The following is an 18054-nucleotide window of genomic DNA, read 5'->3' on the forward strand; positions in this document are numbered from 1 at the left end:
AAAATTATCTAGATATTTATCTTAATTGATCACCCACCTCTCAATCATCCATGACCACTACTCCCTCCAAAGTCGAAACATAATTATCACCATGCTTTTATATTTATTGGTCTCACTATATCCACAAAAAGTCTAACATCGTAACTATGTATGGCCATCATCTAATCTTGCATTAATGAAACTCCTCACTAAAAAGCTAGCTAAGACATGGCCAAAATTAATTATTTTTCTCCGAATGAAATAAACGTGCGGCTCTGTAGCAAACTCAGTGTTGAATCTTCCCATGGCGCCTTTATATATTGATATATATAGTAGTCATAATTAAACACGAAAAATTAGAGAAAAAACCATTCAAAAGGAAATTTAAAGAAGATGATGAAGCCTATGTTTAAACTCCACATCAAGTCATGCTATCGCCTTCCTCACTTTTCTCAACCATCCCTTAGCTCTGATCACCGGAGAACACCGTTAATGCTCTCTCTCTCTCTCTCTTTCTCTCTCTCTTAGGCCAGCTAAGTTTACGTTACGTAAGAATATTATTCGGCATGGAAGGATTTGCTGCGTCTCAGAGAAGCTGCAGCAGTACGTCTATGGCGAAGAACGACGTCGACGTTGATCTGATCAAAGCTGTCGTGACGGTCGAAATGACGGTCGGAGGGATACTAAGCAACCTGGGACTTGAGCAAATGATCCGAATGGTGGAGGGACTTGATTTATTATCTAGAGATATTTTGATAACTGTTAGTCTTGTTAAAACAAATAATATATAATGATGTCGATCATAATATATAATTATAATTTGCTCTAATATCATGTTAGATAATTAAATTATTATTTACTTTCATATAGTCTTACTTGCCGGATCAAACCCCTAGGGGTTTGACAAGATTGAGAAAGATAGAGCTTGAAAGCAAGCGCAGCAATGGCGAGGTAGAAAGGAAGGCCTTTGAAAAGATCCATGACTATATATGATACATACAACGATCTTAGGGATCCGGACTGTGATGAAGATAAAGCTAAACCAATCCTCGGCGGTAGCAGGGAGTATCCCTATCCAAGGCGTTGCCGGACCGGCCGGAGAAAGGTAGGAGTTTTTTTAACATAATATCCTATATTTCCATAATCTAACCCTCCTATTTGGCCTCTAATTTTTACATGATATCTTAAGTTTACTTAAACTAGCCAATCTTTAACAAAATAATATCAAAATAAGAATATTCCGTCAGAGACACTAAAATTAACCTCTAAAATGAGCAAAATACCCCTCGTAGAAATCGAACATCTTCAATAAAAGTTTTTTAATCGTATAAATGTTTAAGGAAAAAAAATGGATTAGATCAAACATAGCTGAAAGTCGGGGTGTTAATCGTAAAATTACTAGCATATAGTTTGAACTTTTGCCTCGAATCAGAGATAATTAAACTACAATAAAAACAAAACCTAAGATAATTTTAATCAAATTTTTTTTTTTAAATTTATTAGTATCAACCAAAGTTGTCAGGGTCTATGCGTGAATCATTGAATCCTATATATGCACAGATCCTACATCAGAAACTAGGACGAGGAGCATCGATCTCCATATACGTGCCAAGAGACGAGGCTTTCTCCGTGGTGAAGTCGCTGCAGTACTTCTCGCCGGTAACCCTCCGATCGCTGCTTAATTCATGCGCTTGTTCCTTCCATCCAGACGGCGATCGTCGACACCAACCTCGGATTCCCTTCCATCCAGACCGGGTTATCGAAGCGGCCTACGAGAGACTTCATGCAAGATTGAAGGATATTGAAGGGGCGATTGATGCTAGGAACTCAGATCATAAGCTAAGCAATATGTTTAGAGCAGGCGTACGACCTTATGAGTTCATGAAGCCTTACTCTAGTCCGGGAAGGTATCCCTAATAGTATCATTTTTTCTCTTGTTTGCTGCTTTTGATGTGCATGTGATACTGAGACGGATTGTTGTGCTCTTATGGACCCCTCTTTTTTAATGTAGTAAATATATTGTGTGGTTCTCCATACTCTGTCTATTTATTTTATCGGCTTATGTGTAAAATATCCGATGGTAAACAGTTCACATGCATCCATGGTAATTAAAGTTCATCAGATATGTGATTAATTTCTTCCATGCATTGTCCTGCTTGTGATGATCTATATACATATTGGCCCACGTAATTTAGATCCTGGAACTTTGGGGAACATGTTGGATGGGTAATCTCTCTCTCTCTCTCTCTCTCTCTCTCTCTCTCTCTCTCTCACACACACACACACACACACACACACACACACACACACACACACACACACACACACTCACGCAAAGCATGCATGGCTGATCAGAAGAAAGCACCTTGCAAACAGTTAAACCAGCTGTATTTCACAGTTGCGCAGTGCTGCAAGCCTGCAAGATATATGGAGCTATAAAACAAGTACAGTTACTTAGTCCTTTGCAAGGACAATCATTGAATGAGCCTTTTGGCCTTCTGTAGTTGAAACTCATTTGACCAAGCATGTAATCTATATAATTAGGTTCCACAAATTAGATGACCCAATCGTTCCCAAGCTGGAAGATAAAATATTATCATATGAAAAATTACAGACAAGTTAAACTGACAAACTATAGGGTTATTTAAAAGTTTCCATTACAATTGTGATCTCGTAATGATATGGAAAACAATATTGGTGAGATAGAACAAAGAGAAATGTAGATGTAGGCAGGTTTAGAAGTCTCAGAAATGATTATGCATTTGAAGACAAAAAGATGCAAGGGAAATTATTGATGGGTATTTTCGTCATTTAGAGAAGTCTCTGGAACCAGGATCAGTGAGAGAGAGAGAGAGAGAGAGAGAGAGAGAGAGCATTTACTTGCATGGCATTCAGGGTTCCAACGTCTCTTATTATATAACATCCTTCCATCTCTTCTATGGCCACCTCTTAGTTATATATGGCCATGAAGAAACCCAAATCTAACCATCTCCTTCTCTTCGTCTTCTTCTGCATGTCTTACATTCTCATTACTTCTTCTCTTTGCAAAACAGGTACATGCATTCTTTATCTTCTCCATCTTTCCAAATTCTGCATGTGCTTAACTAAACTTCATGAATAATTATATGAGTTAAGAGATCTACAACTTTTCTCAAGTCGTTTCAGGTTTCGTAGCCGCAAGAGCACCACATACACACACTATGGAGTTCGAATCACAGGTGACATATATCATACTCCCCATAGTAACGCATTGAAACTTCTACCTCTTAAACTGTCGTGTTATTATTATCTACATATGTATCTAGAGTACTCTTAGCAAAGAAGAGATGTGGACGTGGAAGGATAAGAAAACTCCAAGGAGGTTGACGATAGGATCCAGAGCTCCAACTTGCACATATAACGAATGCCGAGGTTGCCGATTAAACTGCAGTCTTAAGCAAGTTCCGGTCGACGTTAGCGATCCGACGAACAGCGCATACCATTACAGATGCGTGTGCCATAGATGAACTACGACATCATGCATGTGTGTTTGCTATTGAATTAATCATGCCATTCTCTTCCTAGATAGTTCATGTAGTACTCTGTACTCATCTCAAAGTTGTAATAAGAACTCTCCATTTGAGGTTATCTTGGTGCATTCAGTTTGGTGCTTTGAAATTAAGATGAGGCGGGGGAAAAATAATTGTCTGAGGTACTAGTCTTTGTTGGATCGGGGAAAGAAGCCACGTGACCTTGGAGTGGTCCCAAAAGGGAGGGACCCATCAAACTTAAACGGTCTCTGATGTACATTTGGCAAAAATATTGTAGAAAATATAATCATATTTTGATTCAAATTAATCTTTGAAGGACATTTTATTAAAAAAAAAAACAGAGAGAATATTGTGACTACGAATTGTTTTTTTTTTTTTTTTAATCTCTTGTTGCAAATATACTGATAAAAAGGAGGCGATTTGCGAATATCTAAAAGGGAGGTGGTTATTTGCAAAAAGGAGAAGCCAACTAAACTAGCCAACGCATCATCACCCTGTGGGAAGTTAATGTGGTAGTTGTCAACGGCTACTAAATTTTGCTTCTCCACGAGAACGAGAAGCCAACTCATCACCGCAAAGCAGGCGTGCTGGTCCATCTTCCCCTCCACGCATGTCGTGCGTACCATTACTCCCCCATTACTCTAACCCGCCTAAAAACTACCCCACTACTCCTCGAAACAAGTCAAAACACCTTAACTCTCTCCCCACCCATCCCCAGTTCTCCACCATTCTCCCCCTCCGATCCAATCCGAAAGGCCATGGAGGAAGACGAGGAAGTCGAGGAGTACCTCTTCAAGGTGGTCATCATAGGCGACTCTGCCGTCGGCAAATCCAACTTGCTGTCTCGCTACGCGAGGAACGAGTTCAACCTCCATTCCAAGGCCACCATCGGCGTCGAGTTCCAGACGCAGAGCATGGATATCGACGGGAAGGATGTGAAGGCCCAGATCTGGGACACTGCTGGCCAGGAGAGGTTCCGGGCCGTCACGTCCGCGTACTACCGCGGCGCGTTTGGGGCGCTCGTCGTCTACGACATCTCCCGCAAATCCACCTTCGATAGCGTGGGGCGATGGCTGCAGGAGCTCAACAGTAGGATTCTTGAGTGCCTTCTTGGTTTAGAATTTTCTTCTTTCGTGCTTTTATTAGTAATTGCTGAGATTAGGATGCGTTTTGTTAGGTAGATCTGGAGGCTTCCTGCTATTAGGTGGTTTTAGATTTGGGTTTTACTCAGAAACCTAAGATTTTGAATCCTTCAATCGGGATCTGCATCATTTGCTTGGATTTTGGCTGTTAGATGCTAAAGTCGCTTCCCTTTTCTTCTTGCTTCTTGGAAGCAGTTATAGGTGTACCTTTCTCGCCCTCTGTTTAGGTTAATTTGATGATATCACTGGAACTATTTAGAAATGGTCAAATTCGCGCTTTTCTATTTTCTTACTTGTTGAGTTGACTCAGGCTAGAACATCAACATCCCAAGTAATGTATGTAGTTAGATCGAAAATTCATATGAAGGGATATTTTGGATCTAGATCTACCTCATTTATACGATTATACATTTATTTTTTGAGGAATAAGCACAATTTAAATTGCCTTAAACCTAAGATGCCGGTTCTCTTTTTAATTCCTTTCTCTGTTTTGGAGGCCATTCAACTTTAAAAGTACAACTTTTTTATGTGGTCTCTTTAGGTCAGTTTGGATATATCAATGGTTAATCCATATAGGCATCTGGAAACTATCAAATATTCTCAGGTTTGTCAAATAAAGGTATGTGAAGAATGTCTAGATCTACATTTCACCATTTTGAATACCTGAAAATTTAAAATTTTGTATAGACCTTCCCAGCGGAGGTGTTTTTTTTTTTAGAATAGTCCCATTAGATTAAGAAAATGAATCGAAGGACATGGAGGTGCCTCTTCTTGGACAGTTTATGCAAAATTTGGTTTTGACAATAACATCTTGATGATCATATATTATTAGTACGTTGTCTAATCTTATCTTCGTTAGATAAAGTATCATTCTGCATCTGAATAGATTCTTCAGGAGAACTAATGTGATTTATTGATGTGCTATTATTCTTTTCTTTTCTTTTCTTTTCTTTTTCTCTATATAGGTAGGTCATATTAGTTAAGCAATAGTCCACAAACATTACAATCTCCAGAGTATACTTGTTCTTGCTTGCACATGATAACTTTTCAGTTTCAGTGTCATCATGTGTTTAGTCAGTAGAAGTCTTTTTCGCCAAATTCATTCTTAGATAATAAAAACAGCTTTCATGTCATTAAGGTGCAGTATTACTAAATTACTCCTGAATTTGTTATTTTAGAACATTTACTTCCTTCTTTTTTGAATTTTTCATTCAGCAGTTTGGTGTCAGGTTTCATTGAGTCTGTATTTCTTGCTCCAGTTATAATATGATTTTGAGCTTTAGAAGGAAAAAAAAATCGAGCTTATGGTATTATAATGTAATTGCAGCACATTCAGACACAACTGTTGCAAAGATGCTGGTGGGCAACAAATGTGATTTGGAGAACATCAGGGAAGTCTCGGTCGATGAAGGCAAAGCCCTTGCAGAAGCTGAAGGATTGTTCTTTATGGAGACTTCAGCTTTGGATTCCACAAATGTAAAGACAGCCTTTGAGCTTGTCATCAAGGAGATCTACACCAATGTTAGCAGGAAGATCCTGAATTCCGATTCCTACAAAGCCGAATTGTCACTCAACAGGGTGAGCCTCAATGGTAATGGGGAGGATGAACAAAAACCAACTAGCAAGTTGGGTTGTTGCTAGAAAAGTTTGCGAGTTATTCAAGCTTCGGGAGTTGAAGGTGTTTTTGTTTCCATGATTGCTCATAACTTTACATAATCCAAATTGGTTTTTGGTTTGTTACATTTCTTAAAGTGTATTCATATTAAGTTACAGTAACTGGGCAACGAGTTATTAGAGATGATTTTTTCGTGTAAGCAAGACTTGTAATTCTCATCATTTAATAAGGTGATCATTATATTATAGAACTGCAAAAGTGGAGTTATAGATTTCCTTGTTCTACTGTTGCGTGTGTTTTAACATTATTACCAGACGCAAGTGGCTATGCTTATGAATTTTCGCAGTATCAGCCAGACAAGACTTAATGAGAAATATTGTAGATTATCTACTCCAGTAAATAGGATTTATTCTATTCACAAAGTTTTATTATCAACATAGGAATTTATCTGACATATGAGTAAGCGATATCATCAAGACTGCTACAGAAGTGAAACAAGTGCCAAAAACTTTTGTAAAATATTTGCTAGTTCATTAAGAACAAAAAGACTATTGGGAAGAGCAAAGAGTAATAATACTTGGCCAAATCAGGCGACAAAGTATTTGAGTTATAGATTATAATTTATTTAGTTTATATTTATCAAATTGAAGAACTAACAAGTGCCACCCGACACAATCAATTGAGAGAAGCAACCTTGCACAACAGTCTACTCTATTTCTCCCTTCTTACCCGACCACATCAAGCTGCTCTTGATATTTTGCGTAAGGTTGTCAAGGATATCTACCTCTTGTAACATTGCCGGGTTCAATGAACAACCCTGGTTTTTTGCAGTTATCACGACCACAAAAATTAAGGGCAAGATGCACTAGTTAAATTGTAACTAAAAGACACCGATAAACTAATTTGAGAGCAACACAGTACCTAAGAGCGATTTCTCAAGAAAGAAACATTAATTAGAAGCAATCTCTCCTTGATAGAAACCACAAGATAACACATAAATCTAAGAAATAAGTTTGCAGGAATCATAACAGGATCCTACAGGTCAAAAGTTTTCAAAAAGAGCCAAATTGGAAAGTTTTCACTCGTCCTCTTGACTGCGGAGCCTGGCAAGCTTGTTGGTGACCACAATATCAAGCTGTGCAGCACGCTCTACGATGTCCTTGCGCTTTTTGGTAGATACGTTGTGTGCAATTTCAGCACAGTATGTCCTGTTCACAAACAATACAACATTTGAATGGTTAGATTCAACAAAATGAGTAATATCTGAAAAGGAATTTATAAGGACTGCAATTTTCCTACAAACAACATTTTCCTTCAGTTCTAGAAAGTATGTACCTGTTGTGCATCATAAGCAATTCCAATTCAGAGACATTGTGAACAACAAACTTCTTAAAACGGTTCGGTAGGTAATGTCTGGTCTTCTTATCAGAACCGTAACCAATATTGGGCATCAACGTACATCCCTTGAACTTCCTTCTCACACGGGAATCAATACCCTTGGGCCTACGCCAGCTTGGCTATATACAAGATGAACCAAGCTAAGTATAAGTTGATCAAGAAAAAGAATTTCACACAAATGAATCAGGTTATAAATCAAAACACATAATGTTACTGACCAAGAAATTCCTTATAATTGACTAGAGGTTCATAACATTACATAAGGATAAGAAATGGCTTAATACTTGTTGGCTTAGACTAGGCAGCAAGTTAAGAAACAAAAGCCTTCTTAAGAGCTAACAGAGACAACCCATAAATCATTAAATCAAGGAATGCAAGTATGCAAATGGTGCCTTGAACTAACAGGAAGTAATGATTATTAATATTATTTGTCCCTATTATTTACTACTTATCGGCAGACACATAGTCCTCATGTATAGTTACAAGTGGCAAAGGGACATTGTGCAACTGCCACGGATCTTATTATGAACATTGCTTTTTACTGATAAACTATAAAATATTTTGTGGAACTAAACTTTAAATATTTTACAGCAACATAAAAATCAGCACACTGAAAATCCATGACACTAGGTCATATTGGATATATTTTGACACTTAATGCATTAACTACTGTCAACTGAAGACTGTGACAGAACAAAAGTATGAAGGATTGACATCAAACATCATATAAATTAATTCACACTGAATATGCTTTCATGCACACAAAAAAAACGAACCTATAGTTTACTAAAATTATTGTACTGCAACAGTAAAGATTCACACCAATCTCAAACTTACTATGTCAAAGATAGTTGAAACAGGGGGCAAAGGAAGTGGCTTTTGTACAATGAGAAGTACATTAGGTCGATAACGAAGTAAAAGATTACGTATATACAAAAGTTAAAACGAAAAAAATGAAATCATCCATGAAAATAATCATACAAAGGAAACTCTTTTCAAGTGATTTGGGAACTTTATACAAGAATAATGTTAGGTGCCAATTTGAAAAAGATATATCTCATATTAAATTGCATCAAATAATTACAAGTTCATTTAAGCAACATATGAACAAATATAAATGCTTTCTACCAGGAAAGTCAAATCTCATCCTTCAACAAGACGATACCTTGACGCAGATCTTGCGATCGCTCTGTGGCCTCTTAAACTTCTTGACACGCTTCTTAATAATCTTCTTGGCAAGCAACGGAACCGCCATCTCTTCCTAGAGTGAAACAGATCAAACACTCATAAATCCATCAAAACTAGTTGGAAATAGACTAATAGTACAGGAAACGAAGGTAAACCCAAGAAAAGACAATACCTTCGGATTTGGGGCGAAGGCGAACAAGCAAGATGAGAGGATGGAAGCGAACGCGGCGCTCGAATGCTTTTTATTTCAAAACCCTAGGAAGGAGAAAGGAAATCAGCGGTGATGGGATGCACCGAAAAAGATGGACGGTCGTGATCCTGTAGAAGCTTTATTGGATCACTGAAAGGTAGTTCACATTAGATAATATCCGACCCGTTTTGCTCCTACTAGCTAGCGGGCATGGATTTGACCCACACAGACCCGGATGATTGCTACTTTAACGGTCCGGATCAAAACCCAATATGCCTAACCCGGTTATTATGCATGTTTATCCACTCCTCAACACCGCCCTCTCAAGCGAGCAGGAGAAGAGGGAAAAAAAGGACTCGGCTTTCTCCTCTCCTCCATGCTCACTTCGACCACCCAATTCCGCCGCCGCAATCGCCCTTCGTAATGCTCGGCGGCTGCTCTGGCGTCCGAGGTGCTACTTGCTGCTCCGCTCTTCTCCCGCGCTCTGGTGAATTCTCCATTCTATTCTATTTATATACTTCTATACCAAGGTCATTTCTCTATTAGTATTTCCGAGAACTTCCTGTCCAAGGTTTGTTTTTTTTTTTGGGTTCCTTTGAGGTAGAAGTTTATCTTTTCATTTCCTAGTTGGGTTCTTCGCAATTTGCATGAATTGCGAACGTTGTGTCGTTTGTTTGCAGATATCTGCTTAAAAGTGTGTACATTGTCTGTGTCACGAGTCCAATTCCAATTTATTCTTACATAAGCCTGATCAATGGGTTATTATGCGTGTGGTCTATTTAAGTTTTGGATTAAAGATGCAACAATGAATAGCGAAGTTGGTTGGTGAAAGGGGCCATAAATTGGTTGGCACAACTTTGTTCTTTTAATGTCGAATAGAAATCAATTATTAAAGTATCCAATGGACTCAAATTAGTCAGATTGGATTGGCTGGCAATACAAGTCTTTGGGCCAAAGTGTAGGTAATGTGGTCATTTTAACTTGAAAGTTGACAATACAAGCAATTTGGTGACAAGTTATAGATATAACATCTATCAGTTTCCCTTATAAATTTGTTTATATCTTCTTTCTAGTGCTTTTGAGACCGGTAAACAAGCAAGACTTGGAACTTACAAATTCGTCTTGAACAGATAGTGACAACAGCATTTCATTTCCCTTCTACCTCGTTTGTTTACCTATGAACATTATTTGTATACTTTGTTAATTCTTTGCAGAGATTTTTTCTTTACAACCTTCTGTTTGGAAGTACCTAAGGGGAGAAAAGAATCAACTGCTATGGCATATGGAGACATGCCAGAGACTTTCTTTTGTACAGAAAAAAAAGTTAGGATCCCGATGGAAAGACCATGTAAAAGACCCAAACAATACTAATTTCATGGGATGGTCTATTGAGAAGAAAGGGGTATATCGTATCAAGATTGTTGCTGCTTCTGAGCCAAATTGCTTAGTTTCCACTGTGAATGATGAAGTGCATGATAGAAGTTCACAACATAGTTCTAATTCTGATTCTCAAGTGTTTCAATCTCCATATGATGAGCCTCCAGAGTTGGATAATAGAGAAAAGTTGAGACGAATGAGAATATCAAAAGCAAATAAGGGAAATGTTCCATGGAACAAAGGAAGGAAGCACAGTCTAGGTACAAGTTCTTTATATCATTCTTGCCAAATGAAATTCTATTACATTCTTTTTATTTGCTTCTATCTATCTGCTATGTCCTGTTCACTCATTGTTCTTTGAAATGCATACAGAAACACTTCGACGCATTCGTGAAAGGACTAGAATAGCAATGCAAGACCCCAAGGTGATGTCATGTAAGAATAATGCAAATTATCAATATTGTTTTTGTTATAATAAAATAATAGATTCGTCCCACAATATGTCAATTTTTTTTCACCCCAAAGGAAGTTCATTACTTCTTGACATGGTTGCGCAAGTCAATAATGAAAAACAAGATACAAAACCAGCCAAATGAAGTGATTGTGGCTCGTGCCACAGTCAAGAGTGATTCAGTATTCGTCCCCCTTTATCTACACTTGTATATGTGCAATGCATGCAAAACGGCAGGATCACTTGATAAATCTAAGTGGTAAACCTCTAGTTGGAATGGTGGATACTATTTTTCCACTTTGTTTTAGGTTACCTACAGCAATTCAAATTGATAAAATAAGCTGGTTAAAATAGACCTTGCTGATTTCATTTTAAGTGTTAATCAACTTGTTTGACTGGCATATAGATATTTGATATCCTTTTATACACTGCTGTCTATTGTAGATTATATGTTTTATGTACGAATTTCTTATATTTTTCCCCTCACCCCCTGAAAGGAAAGTATAGCAATTATAAAATAACCATATGCCTACGCATCTTATCTGAGTTATATGATTGTTCAATAGTCGATAATGTTAGTATTATTCATGTTCCATCATATAATTGGCATGTTTGATATGCAGGTCAAAATGAAGTTAGTGAACTTGGGACATGCTCAGAGGTTGGTTTCTCCGGTATAATCTTGATTGTTTTCCAATTCTAAGGGAAAAAGTTAGAATATCCTTTTCCAAGTTGGTCGCTAAAATTTCTATTGGATATTTTTCACCACTTCTTTTCTGTAATGGAACAGGTAATACAACTCTTTTGCAAATGCAAATATATATGGATCTAGAAATTAAAATTAACAAAAACCATAAGAAAATGCCAAGACGAAATTGAGGAGTGATCTGAGATGAGACGGACAAGATTGCCTCTCCACATGTGAGGGACCTGTAAATTATTCCTAGATATACAATAAATCTGGGTCAATTCCTTCCTGTTGACACATCTCAGGAAAGGTACTCCATTCATTGGTAACCTAGCATTTTGAAAGCAGTGTTCTAGGAGAATGTTGTTTTCCATAATAATCATGGTTTCTTTCTCTTTGGTAAAGATTAATTTTTGGATCAAGCCATTTCAATCCCCAATATTATTATGTTTATTCTCTTTCTAATCTATATCACTCCTGATTAGTGGTATAGGAATTGGGAAATGATACTTGAATATTTTGATAGTTCTTAAATTGCCATGGCATTTCCAACATTGTGAACTTCATTATAACTTATCGGCTGGTGATTTATATTTTCCTTCTAATTGAATTGCAGTGAAGAAACAAGGATAAAAATCGCAGAAGGAGTTAGAGAAGGTTGGCAGCGGCGCCGGGAGAAGTTGATGGTGCAGGAGGGTTGCTTTTTCGTATGGCAGAACATTATTGCAGAAGCATCTAGGAAAGGTTATGCTGGTGAAGATGAGCTGCAGTGGAATTCCTACAAAGTCTTGGATGAACAGCTGAAGAGGGAGTGGCTAGAGAGTGTTGAGAAGAGGAAAACAATGACTAGGCTGGCAGGCAGCAGGAGAGCACCAAAACCACCTGAGCATCGACGAAAAATATCAGAGGCCATTTTCGCCAAGTGGACAGATCCTGTAAGTAAATGTTTCCTATTCCAGTAGCAATGTCATCTGCATCATTTATTAAGGTTCTTTACAGATATCCTCTACTCTTAAGACATATTGTCCATTTTATTCAGTTCTGCCCAGGCAATTTTTGCTAGGCAAATACGCAAGAACAAGAACATATTGAAGAGTCATTCATCTGTCTCTATTTTGTGTAGTATTTGTTACCCTTTCTAAAGATTCCTTAAATTTCCCATGGCCCATCATCCATGTAGTAGCTATATGGCATTAATAGATTCACTGTTATTTTCACTCGTGTAACAGTGGGCGCTATATTGTTGTTTAAATAGAGTTGCATCTACATACGGTTTTGTGTTGCTTTTATTTTATCTTATCACTACTTTTGACAAAAGCCTTCTTTAGTAATCCATAATTTCTTGAATACATTCAATTCTTATTAGGAATATCGAGAACGAGTTTGCACTGCATTGAGTAAGTATTACAATACACCCGTCGGAAGCGAAAGAAGACAAGACAGAAAACCCGCCAATAGAACTCCAGCGAAGAGGGACTACATAAAGAAGAAACTTGTTGAGACAAAAAGAGTTACCAGCGAGACAAGGAATAATAAGAGAAAGAAAGGCACGACTCCGTCGTACAAAGATCCAATGGCAAGTGTAAAGTTTGAGATGATAAAGAAGATTAGAGTACAAAGAGCAGAAGCGGAATCCAAAAAGAGAGATGCCACCAGGCGGGCTAGGTGAGTTATTCTATTTGCTGATAGTTCATATATATGGAGTTCAGAGAATATATATAACAGAACATATGTTTGGAAGCATAAATGGCCATGTTGTGTACATCTGCTGCACCTAACAAAAAGTTTTATTGTTGTGATAAGGTTACTTATTGCTGAAGCAGAGAAAGCTGCAAAGGCACTTGAGGTGGCTGCTTTGACAAGTCCTATTGCACATGCATCACTTTTGGAAACAAGAAAGCTTATCGCTGAGGCTATGTGGTCCATCCAAGGCATTGAGAGTAGTCAGTCTATAATGCAAGAAGATGATGATACATCTTTAAGTTTTGCCGGAAAGGATTGCCACATGCTGACAAGTGAAGTAACTCAAAATACCAAATATGAGACCGATGAGCCACCTATAAACGGCAGACATACCCTCTCATCGAACGACAATAACTACACAGGCTTTGATTTTGATAAATCTTCACAGCAAAGTTTGACAAATGGCGCAGAGATGTCAAGGATACCTATACGTGCAGAAAATTCCACTGAATTGATGCATCACCATCTTCCACCTTTATTACAGCCTGAAAGCATGAGATCGAAGGATCCAACAGCAGCAGAAATGCAAATGGGTCATTCTACAGTTAATGGGTCCACGACGCATATAATAGACGAAGGCGAAGAGGAAAATTCAGAAATTAGAAACGATGGGAGCTCCACATCTGCAACTAAGACAAAGAGGAAGTGGATCTGTGGAAAGCTGGTTGAAGTGGGAGAACACTGACATAAAGACTACATTGTTGTGTAAACAAAAATTTTGATATGCTAAAGTAGACCATCAAAGTGTTACATAGTTACTCCTCTAGTAAGTAGTAGGACACCAACGACAGGTGTTATTATGATTCCTCTAAACTTTGGAAGGCATTTTATTCTGAAAGGGTAACAACTTTTACGACATTAAAATACTTCTATAATGATTTTCGAGTGATATTGTGTATTGTGACGTCATGCCATCGTCACGGTGACGTCATCCTCCCATGAAATTTTTTTCTATGCGTTGATCGTCCGCATTCGTAGACTCAAATCAACGTCAAGATCTCTTTTTCCAGCCTCGTGGGACCCGGTGGTCTCTTCTCCAAGTCCACATAGAAAGTGCGGCCTCGTATTGTGATTAAATTCCGGGAGTCCTCGCGGAGCAGCATACCGCAATTCCCCTCCTCCCTCGCGCGCTATCTATAGCTGAGCTCATGCCGTTGCGTTCCTACGTTCCAATCCCTGCCAGGAAAAATTTCTAACCAACCCCCTAAAATATTTCGAAATCACATTTTTAAGTCCTTCCAGGAACCGGGCACTAACTTCCCTCCTCCCCTATAAATATGCCCTCAATATCTCCAACCCGAGCACTCCGATCCCAAGGTTTTCGCTGGGGATTCCATGGCCTTGATGGGGTTCCGGCTACTTTTCCTCTTTCTCCTCTTCTCTCCAGCTGTCCATGGCGCCGCCGCCGGAGCTGGCGGATGCGCCGCCGAGACGTTCTCGAACCGCGTGTTCGCGGCGTGCAATGACCTGCCTCACCTCTCCTCCTCCCTCCACTGGACCTACGATCGCGCCTCTTCCTCCATCTCCCTCGCCTTCGTCGCGCCGCCTGCGGATCCGGCCGGTTGGGTGGCGTGGGCCATCAATCCCTCCGGCGAGGGCATGAAGGGAGCCCAGGCTCTGATCGCTTTCAAGCAGCCGAGCGGCGCAATGGGGGTGAAGACGTATAACATCTCCGCCGTAGAGTACGGCCCGATCGAGGAGTCGGCGATCGCGTTCGAGACGACTAATCGGGCGGCGGAGTACGCGAACGGGAAGATTAGGATGTTTGCGACAGTAAAATTGGGGAAGGGGATGGAGGTGGTGAACCAGGTGTGGCAGGTTGGGGCATCGGTCACCGGAGGGGTGCCGGATAAGCATGCGTTTGGGGTTGATAATCTTGCAGCAAAGGGAAGGCTGGATCTCGTCAAAGGGGTCAGTGCCGCGGACGGAGATGGTGGATCCATGTTGAGGAAGAGGAACGTGAGTGTCTTTGAATCCGTTTCTTTTTCTTCGCCCTCCTTTTCTTCAATTTAATAGCATTTCTTAGATTATATTATTTTAGTATTATAATTCCGATAAGTTTGTTGAAGAGATTGACCAAATTCTTATTTGATTTTTCTTTCTTTTTTCCTTTTCTTTTCCTCGTGTGGAAATCACTTTCGTTTCTCTAAGAAACGAAAATTTTCTCGGTGATATTTCAAGATTCTCTCTCATTTTCCTCCATTTTATATTCTTCGTTTAGGTACATGGAGTTCTGAATGCTGTGAGTTGGGGAATTCTGCTTCCAATTGGAGCCATCTTTGCAAGATATCTCAAGACATTCAAGTCGGCAGATCCTGCATGGTTTTATCTACATGTCGCATGCCAATTGATAGGTTATGGTCTGGGAGTTGCTGGCTGGGCAACTGGTCTCAATCTTGGGAGCAAATCTAAAGGTATCACATACACGACTCACAGGGATATTGGAATCGCACTCTTCTCCATTGCCACCGTGCAGGTAAATAGTCCTCTAATTCTATCCTTATAGTCACATCTAACTTGCTAAATATTGTTGGTTCGTACTTGTCTTCTATAATTTCTTCTAATTCATTATTAGTGATTATGGATTTTATTGACATACTGAACCTTGATCTTTTTTCCTCAGATTTTTGCGTTGTTTCTGAGGCCTAACAAAGATCACAAGTATCGCTTCTACTGGAACATCTACCATCACCTGGTAGGATACACAGTCATCATCCTGGGCATTGTTAACATCTTCAAAGGAATGAACATCTTACAGGTTGATCACAAATGGAAGACTGCTTATATCATTGTGATCTGTATCTTGGGTGGCATTGCCTTGCTATTGGAAGCCATTACCTGGATCATAGTTTGCAGGCAGAAGTCCGAAGAAAAGCCCTACAACACCTCTACAAATGGCTCCACGCTGCCATTTTCTGCCTGAGCTCACTTAAATCCCTGCCGTTCTTGTGATTATTCTTCCATAATTTGCAAGGAAATCAGTTGTTTTTTCCTCTTTCCGCCTATATTTATTCTAAGACCACTGCATACTGGTTGGTTATGGCAACTAAGTTGCAGTCGTCTATAGTTATTTGTATGATACGCTATAGGCCACACTGTATATTTGCTACGGCATTAAATCTCCGTCTATCTTTGATTTCAAATCTCCGAGCGAACGCATTATTGCAGTAAAGTTTGGCTTTGATGTGTACGATCTTGTTCATTATTGAGATTTATTTTTAACTTTAATGATTTCCTAAAGATTGTCAGGAACCCGAAGTGGCCAACTAAGAGTGATATGATACCTACGTCATTGGGTTAATCACTTGAGACAAAACCTAAAAATATAAATTAGAAGGCATGTCACTGAGATGGGGTTCCTCTCTAATGGAGGTTGCATTAACTATTATCACTCAAAACTCCACCAACTAGCTCAAAGTTAGAACTACGTCCTTTTCATTTGATTACATGTGAACCCCATCATCTGGATTCGCATGCTCCACTAGCAAACATGGCCCCACTTTCTAGACCACTTTGCAACATTTTTTTTAAATAATAGATGTTGGCGTCACATATTGTTTCATGGTCGAGGGAGGAAGCACAGGCTTCCATGCAATCATGGCAGCAGTGGAGTGCTTTGTGGAAGTACAAGTGCATCTATGGAGTTGAAGAAATGGAAAGCAAGGAGAAAGAAAAAACTACTACTAGCAACATAAATAAGATTAGATAATTAGTAGTAAGTGGGTATGTCACTAAGATGAAATCCATCATGGTCCACAGCTGCACAAAACTTCTCGTTTCAGATAAAATGACAAATAAATTATCACTAAATGTGACGATAAGTTTTCGTCCAGTGAAATCTCTTCTTTAGAGATGCCTAATTGTTGATGGAAGTCTAAAGGAACTTGGGCACCTTTTTCTTCCACTAATTTGAGAATAAAGAAAGGTTTTTTGCACACAAGATGTATAAAGACCATGACTTGAAGAAGAAATGTGAAGCGAACTAATTTTCTTTACTACTAGGATGATGGCTGTCACACCCATGAAGAGAACTCTTGAGGGCATTATATAGTTTAAACGATAAATGTCACTATCTATGTATTGTTGCAGTGAATACTGAAGCCCCACATCATCATCTCATCTGTTTGAGTGAAGGTTTAAGTCATCTGCAACTGCAAGTTGACAGTTGATCAACAACTAGTCATTAATAAGACTATTCAAGCTGTGGCAATTGGGACAAATTGTTCTTCAACTAACTAACAGCACTACTGTGAAATTGGAAAATACCTTCCAACGATTGTAGACTTCATATTTCCTATTATAAGATCTCTTTGGTGAACAGTTTAGTTGAGCACCAATTCCTGTCATAGGATTGAGACGTTTTGATGGTATTAGCTGAAAGTCATTGGTCATCCAAGGACTTTCAGCTTTCTAACTACCAATATTTCAGATCACATTCTCTCCTTTGCATCAGTTTGATAACTTAAAACCTAAACTTTTATATTGTTTCATCAGTTACATGCACTGCATCGCAATAATCAGATCAACTCCTTTGCAAAATCTTAACCTTAACTGCATCTATATATGTCCCAACATCTTCCAGTAAGCATTTCACACTTCAAAATTTCTTTAATAAGCAATTCCTGATAATTCAACCTGGTATTCCGCTCATTTTGGAGTTTGCAAGCAAATCAGACGATGGCCAGGTAGAAGATTCACATAAGGCATCTAGCTTGTATCTGACTATCTATCCTCACATCATTTAGAGATTAGA

General features: G+C 38.9%; 5 protein-coding genes across 5 annotated transcripts; 4 read left to right on the forward strand and 1 right to left on the reverse strand.

Moving 5' to 3' along the window:
• Window positions 1-340: 340 nt before the first annotated feature.
• On the forward strand, window positions 341-3295 carry LOC140787669 (probable lipoxygenase 8, chloroplastic). Its single transcript, XM_073136727.1, has 4 exons — window positions 341-1084; window positions 1540-1886; window positions 3136-3197; window positions 3285-3295. The coding sequence occupies exons 1-4, from the start codon at window positions 959-961 to the stop codon at window positions 3293-3295; spliced, it is 546 nt and encodes a 181-aa protein (XP_072992828.1). The 5' UTR covers window positions 341-958.
• An 822-nt stretch (window positions 3296-4117) lies between these two features.
• Window positions 4118-6524, forward strand: LOC140787019 (ras-related protein RABA5c-like). Its single transcript, XM_073135755.1, has 2 exons — window positions 4118-4598; window positions 5979-6524. The coding sequence occupies exons 1-2, from the start codon at window positions 4268-4270 to the stop codon at window positions 6290-6292; spliced, it is 645 nt and encodes a 214-aa protein (XP_072991856.1). The 5' UTR covers window positions 4118-4267; the 3' UTR covers window positions 6293-6524.
• A 673-nt stretch (window positions 6525-7197) lies between these two features.
• LOC140787018 (large ribosomal subunit protein eL32z) lies at window positions 7198-9153 on the reverse strand. The gene is made up of 4 exons (XM_073135754.1): window positions 9025-9153; window positions 8830-8925; window positions 7602-7783; window positions 7198-7474 (listed from the first exon to the last, which is right to left on the reverse strand). Exons 2-4 carry the CDS (start codon window positions 8917-8919, stop codon window positions 7345-7347), a joined length of 402 nt encoding a protein of 133 aa, XP_072991855.1. The 5' UTR covers window positions 8920-8925; window positions 9025-9153; the 3' UTR covers window positions 7198-7344.
• Window positions 9154-9320: 167 nt separating this feature from the next.
• Window positions 9321-14165, forward strand: LOC140787014 (uncharacterized). Its single transcript, XM_073135751.1, has 7 exons — window positions 9321-9529; window positions 10257-10679; window positions 10792-10844; window positions 11494-11531; window positions 12175-12493; window positions 12925-13223; window positions 13362-14165. Exons 1-7 carry the CDS (start codon window positions 9337-9339, stop codon window positions 13984-13986), a joined length of 1950 nt encoding a protein of 649 aa, XP_072991852.1. The 5' UTR covers window positions 9321-9336; the 3' UTR covers window positions 13987-14165.
• A 150-nt stretch (window positions 14166-14315) lies between these two features.
• Window positions 14316-16444, forward strand: LOC140787015 (cytochrome b561 and DOMON domain-containing protein At3g25290-like). The gene is made up of 3 exons (XM_073135752.1): window positions 14316-15260; window positions 15523-15777; window positions 15925-16444. Exons 1-3 carry the CDS (start codon window positions 14637-14639, stop codon window positions 16222-16224), a joined length of 1179 nt encoding a protein of 392 aa, XP_072991853.1. The 5' UTR covers window positions 14316-14636; the 3' UTR covers window positions 16225-16444.
• Window positions 16445-18054: the final 1610 nt, after the last annotated feature.

The sequence above is a fragment of the Typha latifolia genome, chromosome 4, assembly GCF_019914945.1.
Source record: "Typha latifolia isolate L0001 chromosome 4, TyphaL0001v2, whole genome shotgun sequence".
NCBI lineage: Eukaryota > Viridiplantae > Streptophyta > Magnoliopsida > Poales > Typhaceae > Typha > Typha latifolia.